General features: G+C 29.8%; 2 protein-coding genes across 3 annotated transcripts in view; one reads left to right on the forward strand and one right to left on the reverse strand.

Annotated features, from left to right (window-relative positions):
• Window positions 1–1,472: 1,472 nt before the first annotated feature.
• LOC125077704 (MORN repeat-containing protein 4 homolog) lies at window positions 1,473–12,258 on the reverse strand. The gene is made up of 4 exons (XM_047689709.1): window positions 12,220–12,258; window positions 9,086–9,281; window positions 5,355–5,464; window positions 1,473–1,714 (listed from the first exon to the last, which is right to left on the reverse strand). The coding sequence occupies exons 1-4, from the start codon at window positions 12,227–12,229 to the stop codon at window positions 1,560–1,562; spliced, it is 471 nt and encodes a 156-aa protein (XP_047545665.1). The 5' UTR covers window positions 12,230–12,258; the 3' UTR covers window positions 1,473–1,559.
• Window positions 8,557–26,811, forward strand: part of LOC125077702 (glycine receptor subunit alphaZ1) — a 46,935-nt gene continuing 28,680 nt past the window's right edge. Inside the window, exons 1-2 of one of the 2 annotated variants that reach the window (XM_047689708.1) lie at window positions 8,557–8,567; window positions 9,435–9,439. The gene's annotated coding sequence lies outside the window, so the exon portion shown is untranslated. Of the gene's footprint in view, window positions 8,568–9,434; window positions 9,440–22,661; window positions 22,781–26,811 lie in introns of those variants that run through there. The other variant, XM_047689707.1, reaches the window with a different exon arrangement.

Genomic DNA, 26,811 nt, shown 5'->3' on the forward strand with positions numbered 1-26,811 from the left:
AAATAAAAATAAATCTTTGCTTTTATATAATTTCATCTTGATAGGTACTATTCACTAAGCAGATATTTTACCGCCAAACGGCAGCACTTTGTATTGGTGTGTGCCAGTTGGAAGGAAGAGTGAGTCAGTGTAGACTATTAGCACGAGTAACATAACATCTTAGATCCCAAAGTAGGTGGAGTGGTTTATATATCCTAAAATGCCAATTTCCATGGGCGGTGTTGACATAACATAGTGGTAACAGGTGGTAAATTTTCGCGTCCGCTTATATTATAAAAAAATACCTTTATCTAATATGTATGTTGAACTTATCAGGTTCTTAAGTAATATTCATATTATTATGTATTAAATTTGCCGATATCTATTCATTGCGTTGAATTATTAAACAAAAATAAAAGGAATTTATTTAAATTTTTCGCAGAAATGAAAGATTTTTTTTTACAGTTCTCATTTCCTTTATATAATTGCTATTGTAATATTATGTTTTGATATTTAATTTTTTCCTTTTTAACCGTCATCCAAGGGAGGCTTAAATAAATAAAACACACGAACATTTGGTAATGCTGTATACTGTAGTAACATGTTTTAAACTTCCAAGGAAACTATACGCAGTGCTGTTATATTTGTCAAAACATTGCACGTATTTGTTTGTGTTTATATTATTAATATGATAATAAGTATAATCTATACAATTATGTATGTTTGGTGTACAGTATCAGTTATTTATATGTCCTTTTGCTTGGTGATCATAAAGCTTGAGCCAAATAAAAAAAGATTAGCGAAGAAATAATCTTAATGCTATTACTGAAACTTTTTTTTTTGTTATCTAAATAAATTTTATATTCAATAATATTTAAATTGCTATCTCTTGTTACAACAACAAATTAGAAAGAGATAGATCTTTTATTTTCACTTCTATCACGAATGTTTTATGTTTAATTTATAGAACTAAATTCGTTGAGATTCATGTAAATACGCAACAAAATATCTAAGACATGTTTGTGTTTATCCATTTATCGTCCCCATAACTGAATATATTTATTACTTTAGTGGTAAATACATAAACACAATCTCTACAGAGTATACAACAAACTCGCTCCCCGGCGTCTGTAAGTTTTAAATCATTTAAATTACGCAACGGATTTAAATGCGGTTTTTGTCAATGTACCGAATAATTCAAGGAGAAGATTTATATGTATAAAACATGGATATTAAAGTAGAGAAGCTTTTCTCTAATTTAGTTACTAGCTTGTATTATATTTGAATGTATATTCTCCGATCTAATATATGTATATATACCCTTATTGTACTCGTGTAGCCGGGACAGGTAGCTAGTAAACAATAATAGAAGAATTAATTATATCTTTTAAAAAATAATTGAACTTCAATTCACTAGTATCGTATAACATCATTATAATTTTAATATAAACATAACGTCATACAATTAACATTTGAATCAATCAAACAATAAATTATCCTGTATTATTATCATTATATTATTACTTGGTTATACATTATCATATAACAGACACATAAAAGTTACATATATTGTAATTAAGTTACATTTGTTGACACTGAGCCCGAGCCATGTAAGCAACCTTCTGGGCTCTCTGGACAACTTCTGGGCAACGCTTACGACGCACCATCTTACAGTCCTGGAAGTAACCTTCGTTTCTCGGGAACCCATTGCTCCCATCGCTAAATGTAACTAAACCTGTAAAATAATAATATTATTATTTTTTCTCTTCTTCGATGTTCGCTAATGCTCAAAAGCGAATATGACTATTAAAAAAAAAGAAGTTCGATAACAAACATCTTTTTCTGTAAATATATCGTTTTATAAAATGCCATTTGACAAAATTTCAATCAAATAATTTTCTAAACAAACCAAAATAAAAATTATTAAATTAATTGCTTTTCATATCAAATAAATAATTTATTTATTTATATGAATAGTTCGAAAAAAAATAATACGATTCATATTTTAGCCAAAATTGTCATATTCTTCCAAATGATAAGTCCTAAGATTCACATACGATCATAAAAGAGATGCATGGCTTTAATTATAAGACCTCGACAAAGCATATCTTTAATAAAAACCTTCCAAAGAATTTCATTTATTACACATGTCGCAGCCAACTGGTTAAAATAGCCTTTTAATTAACAGCCTAGCCACTCTACAAACGGTGCCGTTCAAGAGTCAGCAGCGGCATGAATGACATCGAAGAATACATCTTTCGTTCAGAGAACGGGACTCTCCTGGAAATAATATTTTTATCAACGATTTCGAAACTCGATGGCTTTCGACGTGACGGGATGCTTAGCACCTCCGCCGTTTCTTAAAATAACATTCTAGGAATACGACCGAGAAGATGTCACAGTTTAAATGTCAACAGAGTCGGTTTTGTCAGCCAATTTAAAAATACAACAAAGACACTTACCTAAGTAAATTACCCTATTTTATGAATGGAGATATGTATTGGCTGATATCAAACAGCTCACTGGTTGAATGGCAATGACCGTTTAGTAAAGTGGCCAGGCATTTCATTGAAAAGCTAATTATGCTAGATTCCTGCGACATATATTCGACTTTACAGGGCGCTTTATGTCTGTGCTCTGCAGCCTGTGACTCCTTCATTATTTTGACTGAAATTTAAGTTTCATGCACTTTAAAATTAACTTTCTAATATACTGGTTCTCTTTGAAGATTTCTCAAGTTAAATTATATTATATGTATACCTATAAATATATTTTTTTATTTCTTAGTTAGGTGGACTGCCAATTGGGTACCTGATAAATGGTCACCTGTACACAGACATTTTTACTGTAAAAAAATATTAATTATTCCCCATGTCACTAATACACCTTATCCTTGGGAACTAAGATGTTATATCCTCTGTGCCTGTAGTTACACTGGATCACTTGTCCTCCAAATCGGAAGGCAACCATACCAAGTGCTGATCAGTGGGTGGGACTTATTTTGACGGGCGTGCACAAAACCGTTTAGTTTAGTAATAGCTTAAAAAAAAAATTGTAAATATATTTCCGAACCGGTGGTAGATTTTTGTTAACCAGTAAGGAAACGAATGCGTAACAAAGATTATGATTTTGACTTTAAAATAATAATTAGATATTATAGGTAATAAAAACAAAAAAAAAAAACATACTATTCGCTAACATTAATTTCAGTTTGAGCTTGATTTAATAAATGAGTATCATTTTATTTTATTTAAAATTATTTAAAAATCTCTTAGGTTTTCTTATGATAGAATACATTTATAACTCAAAATATCACAAACCTGCGATAAGGTAACTACGCAAGTCATATTATGTTACTCAGTTGTATGCACTAACAAAAGTAGGCTCTATTCCCTTACTCATCTATCTCTTTTCATCTTCTATTCTCAATAAAACGCATCTCATCTCTATATTCTCAAAAATCGCCATACGCTTTTAATAAATAGCGTAAGGCGTTTTTGTCCCAGTGATTATGGGACGATAGCTGCACATAAAAAATCTCCAATCGTAGATGTACAGAAAATTAAAAAACCTACTCGATTGCAATTTACTAAATAAATTTAACAAAGAATTAATTAGAGAGAGGAAATAAGGTACTAACCGGTTAGAGAGCGGTACTATGACTGTATAAGAAAAAAAAAGAACGTAAACAAAACAAAAAATATTTGCTATCAATCAATTCCAATTAAAGCTAAACTAATTTACTCTATTTAACATTAAAAATTTCATTCAAAATTAGTTTCATTCGTTTTGGCGCCAAATGTAGACGAGTGACTTCAATTCTACAATAAAATGAAATCAAAACAAAACCAAATCAAATTTCCTAAAAAATCTTTTGAATTCACGTGAGACCCACTAGTATAAACTTAAACTCCGTACTTACTGAGGATTTATTTACCCCATAAGGATTTGAAATCGGTAACTCAGAATCTATACACCTACACATTCGTTAAACTTATTAATTTTAAGGTACAAGTGTGAGTTTATTTTAATTATCCGTACAAATAACTCATCTCGAACCAAATATTAATTTAAATTTCACCTTTTAATTATAATGGACTATTAATAACCGGTCAGTAAAATATTTCGTGTTTATATGTTATGAAAGTTAATACATTTTGTTTATTATGAAGTTAGTTTAGCAGTTGTTTTATTAAAAATATACAATACATTAAATTTTATACTCTTTAATATTGGACAACATCATATACAATATATATAGAAGTAACGACGGTACCACATACACCCAGACCCAAGACAACATAGAGAACTAATTAACTTTTTCTACATCCATTCGGCCGCGAATCGAACCCGGGACCTCGGAGTGGCGTACCCATGAAAAACTCGACCACGGAGATCGTCACTATTTTCTAGCGGTTAGACACTAATGTACTTTTTTTTCTCTCCATGGGCTTTATTTGATATTTAAATCTTAACCATAAACTGTTTACATGGTGGTAGGACTTTGTGCAAGCACGTATAGGCAGGTACCACCCACTCGTCATATATACTATAAGGGACATAACTTCTTAGTTCCTCTTAGTGGCGTCTTGACTATGTAAGGAATGATTGAATTTTAACCAAGGACTCGTCATCAGGTCCATTTGTTGCAAACTAATGCTTTAAAAAATAACCCATGATTGTAAATCCTGTTTATAACAAATATATAACTTTTATTTATTTGTGAATTATTATTAATTAAAATATTACCATTTCGACCGGACTACATTTTAATTAATTACGTACCTACAAAAAGCGAAATATATAATTAGATTTTTAGTACGCCCAGGATTTAATCTAAATTATTTAAAACAACAGAAACTAATGAAATCGGTATACAAACGTTGAAATAATCTTAAAAAATTGAATAAGCACCTAATTATATTATATATTTAAGATTTCAAAATACTTGAACATTAGCAAAATGTTAGAAAATAACTAGGAATTTACATGAAGTCTTATGGTTAATTTCAGCCATTTTAACAGAAAATAGTCAACCACATAATTATTGTACCCAAGTGTTTCTACAAATACATGTGCACTCTCTATTTCCTCACGTGTCATAATTCGATTTGATGAGAGAACTTAGAGACACCAATAGTTTAAGGACCAAGGGAGTATTAATACTGTAAATTTTCAAACGTCGGGCTGCTACAGAGAATATAGTAACAGAATAACTTTTTATTGCACGACTCGGGACCTGAATTCAGGAACTGCTGGCTTATAAAGCAGCCACTAGACCAATGAGAAATATATGTTTATAATAATTATATATTTAAACCTCATCAATTATTTTCATTTGGAAGATTTTCTAGTTAAATACATAGTACACAAACCTAGACCCCAAACACGTCCTCCTCGGAATTCTCCTTCAAACTTCATACCATCTGCTCGCCAGAATACGCCATGACCATGAAACCAACCCTGCATAAACTCACCCTCATATCTGTAATAATAAAAACACATATAAATTCATGAATAATTTCCCTTTATGATAAAGAAGAAAGTGTACGGAACAACCATAAAATTAAGTAAAAATAATATTGAATAAGAATACTCAAAGACGATTTAGTAAGTATTTCGACTTAAATAATTTCGAGACGGCTGAAAAAATTAATATGGTTTAATTATTTTGTACTCAACAAGGCCTCGTCTTAAGCTTGTTATAGAAAAGTTTGAAAATGTGAAAAAGGAGAAGGTCAAATGGGTCACTAGAATATAAGTCATCACCGCTAAGACTTTGATTATATTGAATTGTTTATATATTGTAATCATTTACCGATGCTCAGCCAATCACGACCATTGTGCCTGGAATAAAAATACCTCAATACCATTCGATAACATAAAAAAATAGTACGCATTGTTTATCTTGTCGGACTTTGCTGTTTGGTATAATTTTGCATCACGCTATAGATGTTAGAAAAGCTTATTCATTTCAGGCAACGTTAGCGTTATGATACACAAGGGGGGCGGAGGCCAGGGGGATGCTGATTCCTTGCATAATGCTCTACCAAAAAATACGATATTATTCACATTTTTTTATATATTTTTATTCATATGAACAAATTACGCAAAAGCAGACGCACTATTTAAATGCCTTCTTATTTAGTCAGTCCTAAATTGGCAAGATAATATTCTATAACAACTGAATATATATAATAGATATACTTAAATAAATACCAAAGGTGAACAAAAAAGATTGTATTGATCGTGAGAAACAAACCGAATTTACTTAGCTCACGAGAAAAACTTAATGAGGGAAGAAGTTGTGTACTACGTAAAAGCTACCAATGAGAAAAAACGTCTTTGAACCATCTACTAGAATGACTCTTTAACGACTGCTTTTCTTGTGCAAATGGGACGAAATTTCCAAAGCCTTACAACAACCTCAGCGTATCTCTAATTTCTCGAACCACTAATTTATTTTACGAAATAAATTGTGATTTTATATTAAAATTATGGAATAATGTCAAAATAACTTCGTCGTCTAAAAAAAAACGACGTCTCCTACATATTAAAAAGAGAGGACGTGATTTTAAAATATCTACACCTGTCTCGTTTTGGCAACAAATTACAAGCACTCGATAACACTTGGTCGTACAGTCCGAAAACAATGACACGATAATTGAAATTACCGGACAGCTAATGCCGTGTAGTGAGGCAAGCCTCAAAACCTCAGGCCCAGATTAGCTTCAGGCAATTACGAGTCACGTACCAATCATGTGTAAACACAGAGGAAACTAAATTAGAGTAAAATATAATATTGAGTACTAATTACCAAAAAAAGGCAAATTATTCGGAGTCAATTTAAGATACTCATGACAGGCTATTAAACGTGCTTATTCCAGCCGTAACACTATGAACAATGATTCCCGATAATATAAACACGTTAAAATTGAATGAGTACTTTGCTATTTAGATAATTTATATTTAATGAGTTTTCAATTTAATTTAACTCAAATACTCTTTGTTGTGCACATCATATTAAAAACTAATGTGTACAATTATATGTATGTATCTACTTTTATATTTATTCATATTAAATAAATAAATACTAATTTGATAAGCAAATAAACTGACATCTAGTTGAAATAAAATAAATACGTCCCTGAAAAATTAATAAAGATCCTTATCAAAATTTAAGTGTGCTACTTAAAATTTTAACGAAGTACATAATTAAGACCCAAAATTGACTAGAATATAATATAATATGTACTTAGCGTTAACTGTGTAGAATGAAGATATGCTTTATTATTTAATTGAGCGATCGTCGATTGAATCTATAATTCCTAATGCTCTTTAACAATGTTCATCGTAAAAACGACGGTAAATAATTTATTTAAAATGAAATGAAACATATTTTTAAATGAAAAAGTAATCTTAAATTTATATTTATTTATTTTAATTAATATTTGATTTTTATAAAAATTAAAATTTCTTTTTTCTTTATAGAAATATATATATATAAAAAATATATATATATAAATTTATTATTATTTTGTCAGGGTTACCATATTGCTGCGTCTGGTTGGAATGGTAAATGAGGCAGTGTAAATATATAAGAAACATCTTTAGAAACTTATATATGTATAAATATATATTTTAAAAAAAGCCCGCTGCATTTCGTTCGCTGTTCTCTGATCAGGATATTTTATGTTCCGAACAGTAGGTAGTTCATACTTTGACGACCAATAAGTGTAACGTTTCTACATTAAATAAATTAGATTGAATATCAAACTGATGATTTCATAAAGCTACCATTTGCAAATTAAACATTTTAAAACAATTCTTAATAGACATTTTGTAATGATTGTAATGTTTTTGCTGCACTAATATTTTTATTCGCTTCATTTATTCACAAAATATGAAATCACTTATTTATCTCATTTTCTCTTTTCTTTATACTTAGGATTACTTTTTCATTTAAAAAGATGTTTCATTACATTTTACGTGTAAATATTTCGCCTAGTAATTAGAAAAGTATAATAATACTGTTTTAATTATAATTTTATTAATATAAAATAATAATATCGTTGTTGTCGCGCAGAAATACGGTAAATCAAACCGTAGCTTATTTTTCGACCCTTTTCTAGATTACTCTTGATATATTTACGAGTTTTTTTTAAATTAATATTACATTTTTTCACAATAAACACGAAGCCGAATTCCATGCTTAAATTGTCCATATAGGAATTATGTTTTATCGCCAATTTATATTCGACAGACTGAACGGATAGATTAAAACACTGAATCTAGGTTTTTTCAATTAAAAATAATTAGGAATAATTAATACTTGTCACCACGGCCTAAATTAAGTGTCATTGTAAGAAATACGCTAGTTTTCTATTTCCGTTTTGCGTAAGAACGTTGTAGATACCTATGTGGTTGGTACTTATAAGGGCTTGCACTAAACCCCATCCACTATATTCCCAAGTAAAAATTCTTTTAAAGCAATTTTCTTATTAATCTTTATTAATTAAATGGGAAACATTATTTGATTTCCAGATATTGATTACGTTCTACAAACAGAAAGACGCAACGTGTGCACTGTGCAATGCTGTGCTGGATTTAGCAAACGTAATATAACTTGACCTCTTGATAGTTTTAAAATTTACATACAGTTTAGAATAAAATATAATATGATATTATATGGTTTTAGATTAAGTCCCATAGTTATAAACCAGCGGTTAACATTCAATGCTTTACATAAAAATGTTGTTTTCTTTTTTCATGTTTATTTTACCTTAATAAAATAAAGACTACAAAACAAAATATTATAATATATTTTAAAATAGCTCCTGTTAAAATTCAATTTTATAAATGTACTATACTATCATTATTTCGACGAAATCTTAATTTGGCGTTGAAGATTTTTTGTGGACAATTTTGTTTAGAAGCAATTTTGCAAACTTTAATTATACAGGCGTTTAATTTAATAATAATACTTTTTTAACTTATCAAATAAAAATTAATAATATTTTGTGGGAAATTCAATAGCATAATACACATTATTAGGAAAATACATACAAACTAAGCTATCAGAAATATGATGTAACAAAATACTTACTTAGCCCCGTCTGGAAATGCCATTACACCAAGACCTGAGCAGACACCACTAACCAAGGCGCCATCAAATCTCGTCCCATCAGGTAATACAAGATGACCCATGTCATGTTTTTGACCCTTGGAGCTCCACTCCCCAACATACCGCGTTCCATCTTCATACTTGTACGCGCCTGTTTTTGCGATCCCAGCTTCGATAACTAAAAATAAATTGTAAATATTTTTTTTTTATTACTGACACAACCATGCCTTATGATCTACACCTAAAGAAATTAATTAATAACTATCCATCATTTATGTACCCACATTAATCAATCTTTTTATCACCAGATATCTGGTGCCAAATTCTCAAGTTCGAGTGATATATTTTTAGGAACACTGAGAACCCTTTTTATTCGCTACTCTTTCACTTTATCCACTTTCCAAATAATTTAGAATATTTTTTTAATTAGTTAGTTTCAAATTTTATCCTTTGGTCGATACAAATTTAATATTAGAAATATCTAAAACATAAATAAAATAACATTACAAAATTTTCATTATTGTGTCGAATGTGTTCATTTATGACAGAACGCGACGCAAATTGAAAATTTAAATCAACCATAGACCCTTAACGAATTCCAGGGCACGGTGTCCACGTTTGCTTTGGTTTCTGTGATGGATATGACGATACTCCAAATTCGTTTTCTTTTTATTTAGCTAACCGTGATTTCCCTTCAGCAACATTTCAGGAACAATAAAATTTTCTTAAATACTAGTTATTGGGTAATCTGCTGTAAATGATTTTATCTTTAGTCGTAGTTAAAAGTGAATTCCTCGTTAATAAATCAAAAGTTAATAAACGCGGATCTTCCGTACTCTTAAAACACATTACAAAAATGACGCATTCTGTTGTACAATCTTCTCACCTTAAGTTGTAAATTTACAATGTACCAATAGACTTTTATTAATAACCAAAAACCTAGAAGATATTTATTTTAATTTTGGAACGAACTTGCACAAACTTCCGTCCTAATAGGATTTTGACGATACACAGAAACCTAAACACCTTTTTAATAAGAATTGTTACGAATGTTAATTCGTTGATTGTTAAAGTTATCCTTAACGTCATAAGTCATAACAGTCTTGCGTAGTGGTAGCGAAGTTTGCTCATTCGCAAATGATCACGTTCCTAAAGTTTGGATTTCTAAAGCTGTGGAGCTGGAATCTTAAATATGTTACGTCAAGACTCTAGTAACTCTATTGACCGTTACTAGTTAAATAATTGAGCCTGTCTCTGTTACTAATCAAAGTCTCAATTTGAATAATAAACAGATGACACTGAAGAATCGCTCTTTGTCAATGGCAGAATTCATTTCCTTTAGTTAAGCAAATGTTTCGAAATTAGGAGAATTGATATAAAGCATAAAATAATATTATATAATTTATTTGCTACAAGATATATTTTAGGAACAAGTTTCTTGACTATTTTGTAAGAAATTCTAAGTACTATACCATTTTCAACCATTACTAATTGTACAGTCAAATTAACCATAAAGTTAATTTTTATGTAAAGCCAATAAGGCTTACATTAAAGCCATTCATTGTTGATGTTTTGTAGGTGATTTTCAATATATTATAAATAACGTTTCAAATATAAATATGAATTCCATTGTAAATTAAATTAATGAAAACAATCATAACAGTTCCATTATCGGCAAAAAAACATGTCTGATGTATGGCCTACTTAAACATTTATTTTATTCTGATTTTTGTATTTTTTTATTATGAGATGAGATTATGAGATACAGCCATGTGACAGACGTACAGGCGGAGGGACGGGCATCGGAGTCTTAGTAATAATGTCCCGTTTTACCCTTTGGGTACGGAACCCTAAATATACAAGTCTCGATGAGTTTCTTTCGTCGACCAATCGATAAGTACACTTACTTATTGATCGTGTACTTATGCGACGTTTGTATGTTGAATAAAGATTTTTAACTGCGTTGACTTATATATTCAGTATCACATTTTGTATTAGAATATATTGGCGAGAAAATTAATTATAAAATAGATCCTAGTGATAGTTCTCGTTACATAGAAGATTTTGTACGTCCTAGTTATTTTTTCTCCTAATATGTATTTTTTAAACTTAACCGCGGACCTGTTTTGTTATTTTCTCTAGCTAGTTAGATATTATTTATCGTCGTTTCAATGATGAACTTTGTTAAAGAGCATTAGGAATTATAGATTCAATCGACGATCACTCAATCAAATAACAAAGCATATTATACACAGTTAACGCTAAGTACATATTTTATTTTTTTTAAATAAGGGAGAAGACAAGAATTTTAATCGAAGATTGTGGGCACACTTTCATGTTTAATCTTAGGCTCGGCGTTTTATAAAAACTTGTGTATTCACAAACCCGTATTAAAGCAAAATATAATAACCCTTCCCTTAAATTGACTTAGCCCAACAGTGTGAAATGTAAAGGATGTTACTTTACGGAACAACTGAAAAAATACTAGATTTCGTTCGTTCAATTAACCATATCATTCAAAGAATAAGTTCTTGTTACGTGCATGTAAAAATTATAACATACATTGTAAAGAATTAGATTATATTTAACTCAAAAGTTTGTGATTTAAAATATAGTTTACGTCATATTAATAAACTTTAAGTGTTTTACTTGCTTTTATACTTTCCGTTTTTGTTTTTATTTTTAATTTAAGTTGTCATTTGTTTGTATTGAATTTAATAGGAAACTTGATTGATTTATGTTCTTTATATATTTGTTTTTTTTACTATTAAGTCTAATTATAATTTTTTGTTTCTCAAATAAATAAATACATGTAAATATAAATATCACTCCGAAAATGAATTAGTCGACATAACTTATAACGATGAAAGATTATACCTATATTTATATACATACATTAAAAAAGATACATTTGTACATTTTAAGCAACATTAATTATACTTCCAAGTCATGTCAACACGTATCTTAGTTTAATGTATTTCGTGATTGTAATCATCGTTCTAACTTTGTTTCAGTGAAGGTTTTTTTGTTGTTTCGTTAAATGTCTGGTGACTGGCGTGTTAATTATAAGATTACTGGATTCAACCAGAGCTAATAAAATAAAATAAATGTCTTACCGTCAGCCATGTTGATTGAAGTAACCCCAGTAAAGTACTGAAAGGTTTCCCTTCAAACTGAGCTAATTAAATTACTTTAATTCTATTGATAGTCCGACGGGATTTGTACGATGTGTTAAAACTAGAGGTAACTAACTAGTAAAGTTCGTGACTTTGCATGTATTATATGATAATCATTTTTTTTTAATTATTCAGAAAAGTTATTATTTATATGTCAATATTTCCGCCTATTGTTTTGTTGTATCTTGGGGGATATACCATAATTCCATCGATGGTCATATTACTCAGAGAGATGCTGCTGTATAATTTCTGGTAGATAATCCTTCAGAGCGACTTCTACGGATAGAATGAGATTAGATGGTGGTATCCGCCATCACCACGATCGATTAATTAACTTTAAATATTTCCAATCATTTACAAGTATAAACATGCCTCCTAACGTCTTAAAGACTAAGCTATTTCATATCTTTATTTATTATCCTAAGTTTATTACGCTTTATGTATCTACATTAGGGTTGGAGAAAACACGTGTGTCCTTTATCCGATAAATGAGGGGTTCCTAACGACCTAACGATGAGTTTTTTATCCATGCCTAGTTTAAAATTTAATTAATATATTTTTTCTTTGCACATCAATCACTGGATGCGGTATCATCCGTAAATGGTTGGAGGTTATTTTATTTTTGGATGATATCGATCCTTCTCCGTTTTTTATTTAATAGTCAGCGAAGCGGATAACATCCAGTGACATATGGAAACGAATTGGGCGAATGAATCTTACTGAACTTCTATCTTATGAACTTTTGCTTGGTTTATCATTTAATAATAATTTATCGTGTTATAAATTTACCGTACTCCTGCACGAAATTATTATTTAGAACACACTGAATGCACCCGTAAACGTCAAACATGGCTGCCCGTTAACCTTCATGTCATTAAATTTAAATATCGAAATATCTCGATTATACGAATTTTACGATCTATAATTAGGTTTCGATCGGGTGTATCATAAACCTGAACGAAATTATTAATATAGATAAAAAAATAGAATATTAAAGGGACAGACAAAAACTCATTTAAAATTTGATAATCCTTCCTTACCCTTTTCGTTTCGTTACGTCTACTAAGATAAATAAATCAAACAACAAAAGTAAGAATGACGCACAGTCTTGCAGTCAAGTCAATTAACAGTTAAAGTAATTGTAGGCTAATAGCATGAGTACAACGGCGTATCCTTATTAGAGCCACGTTTGACTATTCCCAGCAACGTTTGGGAATATCGTTTCGTATGCTATATAAACACATTAAATCTACACGTAAATAGGCAAAGATAAAACTGTACAGTACTTTCTCATCTTTTTGTCAAACAATTTTCATTTTTTTTGTCCCCTCTCTATTGAAGAAATTTAGAATAAAAAAAGAATTGGAGGTATGTCCTCAAACTTTCATTAATTATTATGATCGAACTTCGACCACTGTAACAACAAAGGTTGATTGGTCCTCAAAGTGTTATAATGATATCAATAAATACTTTTTTCAATAAATGAGTCAATTAAAAATATATATATATATATATATATTCATAAAATTTGAATTGATGGGCATGCTTATCAAAAATATTCCTTTTGCTGGACACGGCTTGCCAAATTGTACCGCAATCTTCCGGCCACTTTCTTCAATTTGGTCTCTACTCAAGAATCCTCAGCTTCTATCAATCATGCTTCGAATAACATACTAACTACGGTTATTTTTTGAAATTATCTCATTTTCAATTGTATACTTTAAAGATACGATTTATCAAGTGAACCATGTAAATGGGAAGTAAATCCATTCCATCCATTTTTCGAAATCGTATGACATACGTGACGTAATGATTGAAGATTTTCGTTTTGAGAGCCCAAATAAAAATATCGTTCAGCTTCCTTCTCGAAGATTTTCTACAGTACAGTATAGATTTTCCTGTTAAACATGGCTCTAGACTGATCCAAGTTAATACCAAAACTGACAGCCAGACACACTCGTTTAGACTATGCAGCATTTTTCGCTGTATGGTTATACCAAAGCGATAATACTTCAAAACGATAGTCAAACGTTAAACATTATAACGCAAATCATGAACTACCCTATCTAATAAATCTTAATCTATGACAAGCAGGGTTGTCACTTCGTATCATTTGTTTTAAAAAAGAATACAATTATATTTATTAGTTATAAATTACAATGACTTATATTCCTATTTATAAGTATAAAATCAGACTTAAACGATTTTTAACGTCTTTGAGTATGAAAAAAATTAACTTTGCTATTTATTTAAAAAAAAAAAATAATGTACATTTTACACGAATGAATATTTAAAATTTTCATTTCTCTCTTCTAAGTATTAATTAAAATTAGGTGTTACAGAATAAAAAATAAATTATTTTCAGAGTTTTATGTCTTCAGAACACCAGATTAAAATATTTAATTTTAATTTAATTAAATCTATTACCATATAAATTACATTTACATTTATCGGTCGGACGGTCCTACTCGGTAGAATCTACATTCTGAAGCGGTAGTATTTTTGCTTTAATCTAGTCTTACAAATGATGCCTGAAAAGTATATACTAACCATTCCTACATCACCAATGCACGACTAACCTCGGGCACTAGGATTGTATGTCCCTTGTGCCAGAAAGGCATTACAAAATATGATGAGTGGGTTCAACTCACACGGTGTGCACACATTCCTACCACCACGTAAGAATATTACACAGCCTTTAATTAATCTTGTCTATTTAGAATATTATATTATATAATTTTAATTCAGTAGAAAATTAATAAATCCATGTTAAGCCGTCTCGCAGCCCTAAGGTAGCAAGTATAATAAGCGTGTCGCCTTTTCAAAGACGTTTGACCAATCTAACGCTTCCCGTCGCTACAATTCCAGCGCAAAATGCAGCGGACAAAGGTAGCACAAGTTCAGGGACATTGCATTGTCAAGCGATTTACGCTGACTTAAACATATTACTTATTTTGTTTAGCTACTTGAATGTGCCGTAGTCAAATGAAGCACAAAATAAACTGGAACATTATAGGGTAAAATAATTAATCATACATAAAAAAGGATATGATATTTTTATCTTTATGTATCACGAAGCTTGTTAAGCTTTAATAAAATTTCATAAAATAATAATATTATATTTCAATCCTTATTCAATATAATGTAAAATAATATAATTTATTTTCTAGATTTCAACAGGAAATTTAACTCATCTTAATAAAAAATATATCATGTAAAATAAAATAAAAAACGAAGTCATAAAAATGTAATAAAATAAACCATACACGTATAACAATACACGTAAAATAATAAACACATATCTTCCGGCTTCGAAAGATTGAAGCTCATTTAAGCACATCGACCAATAAGACAAGGTTCGAGACAGAGTGTATTAATTAAGCACATGTAAATTTAAAAAATATAACATAACTAATTGATTATGTATAAAATTTTAAATTAACAGTGTTATTTTTTTTTTTCTTACAACAATTATTTAATACGGTGTTCAAAAAACATGGTAAATATCCCGTATTAAATACTCGTTTTAATTGATTATAACCAGATAGCAAAGCTGTTAAATTCACATGTTTTATCCAATAAGCCATCCCATTGGGCTAAGGCCTCCTCTCCCTTTGAGGAGAAGGTTTGGAGCATATTCCACCACGCTGCTCCAATGCGGGTTTGTGGAATATGCTTGCAGAATTTCGATGAAATTAGAAACATGCAGGTTTCCTCACGATGTTTTCCTTCACCGCCGAGCACGAGATGAATTATAAACACAAATTAAGCACATGAAAATTCAGTGGTGTCTGCCTGGGTTTGAACTCGAAATCATCGATTAAGATGCACCCTGTAGTATCTGTGAACGTACATTACACGTAAATATAATACATACATTTTGTACATATATACAAAAACTCATGAAAATTTTAGCCTAATACTATCCAATATTTTAAAGAGTCTTAATGTAAGCCGTCAATTTGTATAAGCTACTCAAAATGTTTCATGATAAACGGAAATTTAAAAGCAGTGAAATAACTGAACGTTATATAAACAAGGTCATCGTTTTCGAGATGGTAGTGGTGACTATCGATCCACACCAAGGTCGAACCGCATTGAAGTTATTAGAATTAATAATTTAAAACTGATGTGTCAGCCTTTTGTGCTGTTATATTTAATAACTAGCTTTATGATCCGTCACATATCGATTTTTTTATAATTATTATTAAATAATATTTAAAAAACTATTATGTCAATCTACAAAATCTATACAGCGGTCTCTAAGACAAATTGTAAGTTATTTTAAGACGGAATATTTTCATGAATTCATTATATTTATTTAATATTATTTTATTTAATTTAATACACAGAATTGCTGAGTTTCTTGTCGGTTCTTCTCGGTAGAATTTACATTCCGAAATGGTGATAGTTTTACATTACATTTTTACTTTAACAGCCTGTAAATTTCCCTCTACTGGGCTAAATTTCCTCTCCTTTTGAGGAGAAGGTCTTGGAGCATTTTCCACCACGCTCTCCTGCTGGTTAGTAGCTTAACGTTTACTACAATTATGTAAAAATACTATAAGTATATTTTGATTTTGATTTGGTCATGATAATTATTATAATCAAATTCACTTATCTATTTTAAATTAACATATAAGATACTTTTTGTAATGCCTTACAAATACAACAGAATATAAAACGCGTTTTGGGGAAGGTTTTAGTATATAATAATATTATAATAATATATAAGACTGGCTCGCAGTTAAATCAGTTTTAAATTTTGACTTTTGCTGTGAATCGTAAATTTTATGTTCTCGCATAGATTTTAAAATTTTAAATGTCTCTCGTGTCTGTGATAAGACTTTGATATTCAAAAGTTCAAGACAAAATAGAGATTAATATTATAGGGATGAATTATGCCTTATAAAGTATTGTTTTTGGTAGTATAGCTGAAAAATGGACAGTATCCCACCACCCATATTAGCCTTTTGTTTTTTTTCTTCCTCACGATATTTCGCCATAAATCAGTTGTATCGGTGTGTTTTATCATAAACATTTATGTCATTGTTACCAAAGAGAACACTTTATTGCTTAAGTGCCTACTTTTGATCATTTCTGGAGTTCATAATGGACCAACTAGCAATGTGGTTGTGCCACTTGAAACGACATCTCCGAAGTCCATATACGATATCAGACTTGGACGTTTACGGATGTGCCGTTTTTTAAACCAATTATATCGTGTCAACCCGCATTTTATTTTCTTTAATAATGGGCACATTTCATTCCAATCCAATCAATTTTAATTAAAACCATAATAAAATGTATTCATACAATGTAACAAAAATGATCGCAGAATAACTCATGTGTTTACTTTCGTTCTTCTTTGAGAAATATATAATTAAAAAAAAACATGCCATGTTCACGCTGATCTTGCGCTTCAAGGGCTCCAGGCTTAAGATTGTTTGTTGTTTTTTGATTATTTGTCATGACTAAGGCGTAACAGTGACCTAGTTGAATTTTCAAGGAATACGTGGAACTATGGTCGAGTAAATTGGGTACAACAACTATTACGGTTCCAAATATGCAGCCGTGTCAAGGAGGCAGACGACGTCCAGTTTTTGATATTGAATCGTAAAAAAGTCTTAGACATTATATCTCTTGTAAAGAACACATAATTACTACGTGAAATAAAAAAGATCAGTAATATCAGAAATGATAGAGAGAAAGATACATAAGTTTCCCAATAAATAAATAAATAAATAAATAAATAAGATTCATTTTGTAAATCAAGTACTAATGTGCGATCTTGCCTTCCCATTATATTTATACTAATATTATAAATGCGCAAATAACTTTGTCTGTCTCTTAAACTTTCATGGCTCAACCATGGAACCGAATTTGATAAAATTTAGCGTCAAGCAAGTTCGAACTTCAAAGAAGAACAGAGGCTACATAAAACATAGATTTTTTATATCTAAAACTTACGAACGCCCCACTTGATACGCAGGTGAAGCCGCAGACGAGAACCAAGATGGTATATAAGAAATCATTCTTGTTTTAAAATCCTGTAAGAAAAAATAAGTGTTCGAACAAATTAACAAAAAGTTGGTAACACCTGGGTTATTTATTCTACAATTTTTCAACCTTGGTTTTAAACAAGCCTTTAAAATGATTGACATTGGCTTGTAAAATAGATTAAAAATGAACCACTTTTGCAGTTTTTCAAGTAAAGTAAGTTCAAGGTGAATTTCTTTTATAGGTACTTATATTTTTAAAATACCTTAATAAATTGTATTTTGCTGCCTAATAATAAATACCATAATATAACAAAGGTTATTTAAGCTACATTTTCTTCGATTCTCACTTTACGCACGTGAATTTTTAAGGTAAATATTTTGACGATTTTCAATATTTTTCCCATTTTTTTAGAATTTGTGTTTTATATTTTAAGTAATACGTCTCAATTTCATTCAACTTGCAATATTTAGGTAGTTTACCTGTAACCTAAAACAAGTATCGCTTTTAAGTACGACTTACGGATAGCGTTTCAGTGAATTTTATTGATTGTAAATAGTTTTGTTATACGACTATAACATGAAACGAAAGGTCGGTGCTCTCAATCGTGACTAACAATTTAATTAAAATTTATTAGCTAAAGCTATTTTGATAACCTCATTAGCTGATATTTAATGATGTCTTGCGCAGCAGACCGGCGCAGGTTAAGGTACGTATAATCCTTTCAGTAGTCAAATTCAATTGACTTCTATAATCATAAAAATGCTTTTAATAATGTTTAGACTAAACAACAATATAAAGACTTCAATGAATCTATCTTTTAAAGCACTTATTTCTAATCTTTTAAAATCACTAGTCACTATTAAATCTAGATTAATCTGGTATCGATAAGGTATTTTCATGGAGTTACTCTATGTCCACATTTTTCTTTTTATTAAATTATTTTCAAATATAGTTTACTACAAAATAATAACCATATAGTGTTGATCACCAACCGCCTATCTAAATAATAAAAAAAAATATTGTTACGATCGACGACGATTCTGTAGCTGTGATTTGTCCTAAGAAGTTGTACTATTTTTATATTGAGTTATAACCTAACACTGATTTTCTACAGTAGCCTTTGTGACTGTAAAAAAGCGAATAAAAATATATTAAATTCTGACTCAGGTAACCATGTAACATTACAGCGGAATAAAATAAACCTTATTCTTAAGAGAATAAGAAGCCTTTGGTAAGAAATGGAAAATATACGACCAATATTTATTTTCCATATCCGTGAGAGACGCTTAGTAATAACATTTTTTACCTTTGTTATTTTGTACAAAAGACCTAAAAAAACTCGAAGTAATATTTCTGACTAAATAAATGAGTAATGCTCACCCACCGGTGGTAGCTTCACTTAACATAGTACTGTAAAATTACGATTCAAAAGTGCTTGTAAAAGCCTCCTTGAATGTAGTATATTTCGATTCACGGAAGTATTTATATTAAATCCCACTCAACCATATTTAACTCACCATAGCAGTAAATTACAATAATTGAAATATCGAAAATATATTTATTGTACTAGAAATTGATCTTCTATAAATTTTCTATAAAAAATAAGTTCCATAGAAGAACAAATATAAACATACAAATAAATATTATATATAAATATTTGAAATGATTCCACTGGCTTCTCCTTCTAGTAGGAATATAAAAACTATGTCTAATACTCTTACCGGTAACACGATAAAGATAAGTGTTATAGTTTTAACGTACCAAACATTAAAAAAATGTTGTAAAAGTTTTTTCTATCTGTACCATTGTCGACAATGACAATGGTACAGATAGAAAAAACAACGTGAAAGGAAATTACACAGCAAGTAAAAAAATAAAAGCTTATTTATCACAAGAAAACTTATCTGAAATAAATAAAGCTAATAGGCTATGCTAATGCTAACATAATGATATTTCCATAAGTTTGTTGTTCTTTTTTTTTAATTAGTGAGTATATTGATGTTGTTTTACAGATAAAAAAATATTTGTAACAAATACAAGGTAATAAAAATAAACTTCGAAGCCGTTTAAAAACGTGTTTTATTTTATAATTTCATTTGTGAGAATTTATGAGATATTACACTTTGATGACGAAGATAATATTATATTTGCCACTTATTTCCCTGTTTTGACAAGAAAAATATCCAAAAGAAATTTAATGAGTAGTAATTGAGCTGAGTTGCTTTCTTTTTTATCTTTTCTTTTATATTCACTCAAAATTTATTAATTTAACATAATATAATATTAACATCTCAAAATATTTGATGTCTCTAATAATTTAGAATAAGACGTGATTTACTTTTCGAGCTGAAATTTTGAAATATACTTTCCGTACTACTGAATTTCTTATTCTATGACTTTTGTGAATCATATGGTGGAACAACGACAGATTTTTATGGAAAATTCTACTTTGTAGAAATTGATTTATATCAAATAATGCTTTACCATAATTGTAGGAATAGTAAAATCAGCTAATTTTATCAGAATTATTTTACCTAGAAATCATCTCGCAACGGAAATTCGTCACGGGATAAATTAGATTGAACTGAATTGAAAAAATATTTCAACCGAATAGACGTAAAAATTAACGACTTCAAATAAATTCTAATAAATTCGCGCTAATTTAATCGGGAACGCTTTAGATATAAGAAAAATACAATAAAGATATATTGTACATATAATTACTTATTTTATACGTAATAAAATTTAATAAGTAATTCTATTCATACTAAAATAGACCTGAAAACCGATTTTTTTACTTCTTTTATTTCTTTTTACTTTATCCATTCCTTTTGTACTTTCGTGCTTATAATGATGCACTTAAAATGACCTAATGATCTTCACTTAAAATATCTTTAGAATAAAACAAATCGATTCAATTTATAGCATAATCATATTTATGTCCGCTAACAAAGGATTCAGATTTAACTAATAGACATAATAACTCGAGGGATCCAATACTACCTCAAAGTTTCAACTTCCCCAATGAGCATTTGAAATAAATTATTAAGATATTAAAACTAATTTTAGTTGAAATAAAACTAGTTTTTTTTTTTTAACGGATTTAATCGCGTATATTAATTATTTTATTTTAACATCCCGACGTTTCGAGCACTTTGCAGTGTTCGTAATTTTAGTTGTTATCTGATACTTCGTCATCTAAAAACTGTTTGAAATCACGTGTAACCTGAAAACTGTCAATCCTAAATTATAGAATAGTAAATGTAAATTTCCCACTGCTGGGCTAAGGCCTCCTCTCCTTTTTGAGTAGTAGCATATTCCACCACGCTGCTCCAATGCGTTTTGGTAGATATTTATCTATATAATTCTAGAATTATAATTAAAATAAGTAAACACCATACCCCATGCCCATGTCCCAAGGTCGGCGGTCAATGTCGTCACCGTAACGTCACGTAACCGCGCCACGAGTGCCGCAGCGTATGTCACATCGGTATCAAAACGTTATGCGCTGTTCGTCAACATTTTGTATCGCTTACGATTCGTCGCTGACATACATCCTAAAAGTCTTGAACTTACTTCAAAAATACATTACATTTTGGACAAAATAAATTTAACGCATTTTATGTTTAATTTCATTCATAGGACGTAAAAATCAATAATTAAATGTGTAATCAATTGAAGCTTCATATTTATAATTAGTTCATAATAAAATTTTGAGTATATTTAATTATTATTAAATTATACATTTTAAAATATCTACGTTTTAAGTATCGTTGAAAAAATAAGTCTGCTTGTAATGTATCTATGTACTTCAATAGTCCTTATAACGATTCTAACACAGATGATACTATGTTTAAATTAAATAAAAAATAGGATGATATATTTAGAAATAGAACTTTACCTCTGCGTGGAAAAATGCATCGTGAATATATCTAAATGAATTTTCATAAAACTTTTAGCTAAATTGTTTGTCAGGGAACTGAAAAACCTTTTACAATATTCAAGGTCATTGAGAATAGAGCGATGCATAGCAATAATAATATCATAAAAAATATATCATTCAGAGTTATAATAAATCCACAGTAAAACTTTATCTTTTCACTAGAGACTAATCGACTCTCATTAGAGTGCTATTCAATGAAGACCGATAATATATCGATATTTTTGTATTTTATTTACATTTAACTACCATTGCTAAACTAAAAAAAAAAAAACACATTCATTATTAAAGAAATTTCGCAAAAAAATAATCAATAGGAATTTTGAATGGGATACTGTTTGTAATATTTTTTTAATGAATGGTTTAGCGCAGCTGGAAAGGCGGTGGGTGTCTACGGGCTAGCACGCAAACCGACTTCTGCAACGGCTTTACAGTTAAAACTACCGCGGGATCCGTCCTGGCCGCTTTTTACTCTAATGTTTTTGTAAAAAATAATTTGAATTAATCAGTGGGTGGCAGTGCAGTGTTGTGTTCTAGGATTACAGACATGATTTGATGGTACGTTCAAAATAAGAATCGACTTATTTTTGTTTTGTAAATAAACTTTGTTTCTAGTTATGGCATCGAATATGATATTGCTGGCATTTAAACTAATTTGCATCTTCTGCGAAAATACTTGAAAAACTTTTGTTCTGTTTTATTTAATCGTTTGAGTTTACCTAACTGTATTTCATTTATGAATCATTCATAATTAATTTATTAGTTTGATTAAAAGCAATAATGCTAGCTGTTTTCGTAGCTGACTCGAAGTCTTTAACAACACGATTGCATTGTAAGGCTTGACCTTTACTTGTGTAATCTTTTATTTTGAGGTTAACGCTGCTTCCTTTGACTCGCATAGTGGCGGGAAACTATTCACAAGAAAAAGCATTCCTAATAAGACTGAGCGCTGGACAAGTAACAAATTCCTGAAATAAAGATGTTATACTTACGTTACTTAGTAACAATGAGTAGCTTTTCGTAACAATGGAAATTATATCGCCAGTCTGTATTGATATTTATCTTTATTGTAACTTTTATGAAACTATTGTCCTTCACTTGCCAAGTTATTCGCATTAACCGCTGCTACTCCTTCCGTCCATTGATATCAATAAACATTCAATTTGTTACAACCTTTTTTCATTACCATTTATTATCTTGTAGTCATGCCTTATATTTTGACGTGGCAAGATAATAATCGTGCCACGTCAATAAAATGAGCGCTATTATTTATACATGTTGTATTAATAATGTAACATTAATCTCTTCCGGTGATATCAGCAGTTGTCAGAAAGTAACCTCAAAGTTACACTTGCAGAATGTATAATACAGTAATGCTTACATTTTTTGTAAAATAGTTATTATAGTAGAAATCATAGTTGAATTCGGCAAAGCTATCCTGAAAATAAACGATATGATACTTATTATGCTATTAACTCGGTGGGACGTCTTAGCCCTTCTGGATAGGTGTCACCTACTCATCATAGTCTACCACCAAACATTAATAATTACTACAGTCTACAAACACAAGGGACACCTTCTTAATTCCCAAAATTGATAAGTAGCATTGGCGATGTAAAGGATGGTTTATATTTCCTACACGGTCTATGCGTAGTGGTTATCATTACCATCAGGTGGCAGATTGGCCAGTTTTATAGTCATCCTATATAACATATCCCGAAGCATATATAACATTTTAGTTAATATCATGCCACTTTCTAATATTTCATTATCAAGTTCTACATCAAGTAACGAGTTTGTTCGAGCAAAATTATCCACAGATATAGCAACATACGTACGCAATTTATCATGAACACGGTCATATAGGCATAACAGTCTTCGTCTTTTTACATATATAACCGAGCTCTTCTTTTTACTTTCTACATACAACATGAAACTTCATAGTAATATATTAGTAAAATTCAGACTTATAATGAATATATAATAGAATGTACGTATATAAAATGATAATCAATAAAAAAAGTGCCGATGCTTGACGAATTATTAAGATTGTAAAATAAAATAACTCCGTTTTGATAGACAGCGCATAGAATCATATGTCCATTTCATTTATTTACATAACAGTTAAGGAGATATTCAATATAATGTATCTAGTCACGGAGGGATTAATTCCGGACGTCCTAATGACGAGGCACGTAAAATGGTACAATAGATAAATGACTTATTGCATAATTGGGCGTTATTCTTTCGTTCGTACTTCCTCGTACGTGGGTGTGAGATGCTTGATCACGCTGAAGGATGTGGATTGATACGACTGAGGCGTGTGAAGTGATAAAACAAACAATACTTCTGTATATTTATGTTTGTCATAAAATAAACGGTACCGGTAAAGGGTAAGATAACGAGGCCTACAATTAATTATTTATTGCATAGATTTAAAATCTCTCATTTGATAATAATCAAAATAATTGTAATCCTGATTATCGCGGGTATTATGGGTTCTGTGTTGTTAGAAAATATTATTTAGGTCCGAAGTATAATAAGATTTATGATCTTTTTTAAATTCAATATATCATCAAAAGAGTTGATAATTAATGTTGATGTCTTTGGGTTAAATGAGAAGCTTATAGTAGGAGCAATAGATCAGTGCCTGCGAGATAGATGAATCTCTTAAATATTTATGGGAAAAATTATTATAAACGCATCATAGCGAAACGGTGAATTCATTTAAATGACAATTAGCATAACTATACGAGTAAAAATGAACCTAACTATCAAATTATACAAAAGAAATTTAAATATTACTAAAAAATATTTGGCCTTTATATCCTGAAATATTAATGAAAGGACGGAGATGGCCTAGTGGTAAAACTTGAATCTTAAGCGAAAGATTGTAACTTCAAATCCAGAGTAAGGCATGTTTATGATGAATAATTGAATAAATTACTTATTTATATGCTTAGATAGACTGTCAAAGTTGAGAACAGGTTTAAAATAGTGGCCAACACCTAGTCCAAACTACACGCACACTAGTAAAGTAGTATGAAGTTTAGCGAGTATGAATTTTTTTTAGTGATTTTTAAGTGGAACGCTCTATCTGAATTATATGAATAATCTAAAATTAAATATTAATTCCTCCATACGTAAGTAACGTGATAAACTATCTTACATAACAGTTAACATGATATGCTATCACCAAACGACGTCCTTAGGGGACGTGGAGCGCTTGATCGCGTCTAATTGACTCGTCATCTTACATCTATGCATGTCTACATTTTCAACCAACTAAGGCAAAGATAATTGTTATTAAGTCTAAAAATTGAAAATAATTTAGATTTAGTACGTGTGGGAACAAAATAGGTACCCAATATACGTCCCTGTCGTAAATATACTTAAAAACATATTTACATAATTATGTAAAACAGTTTAAAATTGTATTATTTCTGATATCGCCGTGTTGTTGGGAAGTTTAAGTCTAATAACTGAAAATATGATAAATTTAATTGAATAAGGAGTTAGCTGACAAATAAGTTTAAATAGTTCGCCATTTTTTATATTATTATTAAGAATAAGGTAACGCCACATATGCTTTCTCGAGGGATATCAACGGTAATTAGAGAGACACTTATGTGAGTACACAAACTCATATTCAAATTAATTTATTTAATAAACTACCAACTATGTAGTTTAGCAGTCCCATCGGAATATTGCTCTAACCAGTAATTCAAAGTACCAATTCAAAAGCAATTTTGTACTATACAAATGATAATAATAATCATAAATTTAAGAATATCTTCGAAGACATTTCAAGATACATTAAGTCATTATATAAATATACCATAATTATGTAATACTTCGTCAACTACCCGAACAAAACAAAGTATCTTATTTACTTCAACGTTCACTTCCTGACAATTACACAACGATAAAATTAGACCAGATTATTTGTAAGATATAATGCACTAATAATTGTAATAAAGAACATATCTATTTATCGAGTTATTTCCAAAAATATATTAGCATATATACTTTACAGTTTGTACTAATAATTTTCCAAGGACGTCATCAGAAAACAATACGTCAGGTGTACCATAATATGAGATTACTTCTTTGTTAGATGCTATTTATTTTAAATAATACATAAATCCTATTGATTGTACATATAATATCTATGTATATGGGTCAGTATTTTTAGTGATATTACAAGATATTTAAAAGAAAATGAAACACGTGGCGCATTCACCCAGATATATATAATAAGCATAGACAATGTAAAAAGGATCAAAGGGGTCAAGTCAGTATCAGCAATTCAGACAGTTATAGTATACTTTTTTATTTGTTTTTATATAATTTGTTATGTACTCTATATTTAATACTGGATGCCTTACAAAGTAACATAATAGTAGCATCACTAGTAAAGGTTTATATTGTGTCTTAACACCAAAGTTTGTAAAATGATTGAAATCAGTTTACAGGCGAAGATATGGAGTAATACACAAAGAATTAAACTCGGTTCAAATTTAGCACAAATATCACGGAACACACTAAATCATAAATCTATTTCCACTTTAATTTTGCGGTTTACTAAA

Source organism: Vanessa atalanta, chromosome 4 (genome assembly GCF_905147765.1).
Source record: "Vanessa atalanta chromosome 4, ilVanAtal1.2, whole genome shotgun sequence".
In the NCBI taxonomy this organism is placed as follows: Eukaryota; Metazoa; Arthropoda; class Insecta; order Lepidoptera; family Nymphalidae; genus Vanessa; species Vanessa atalanta.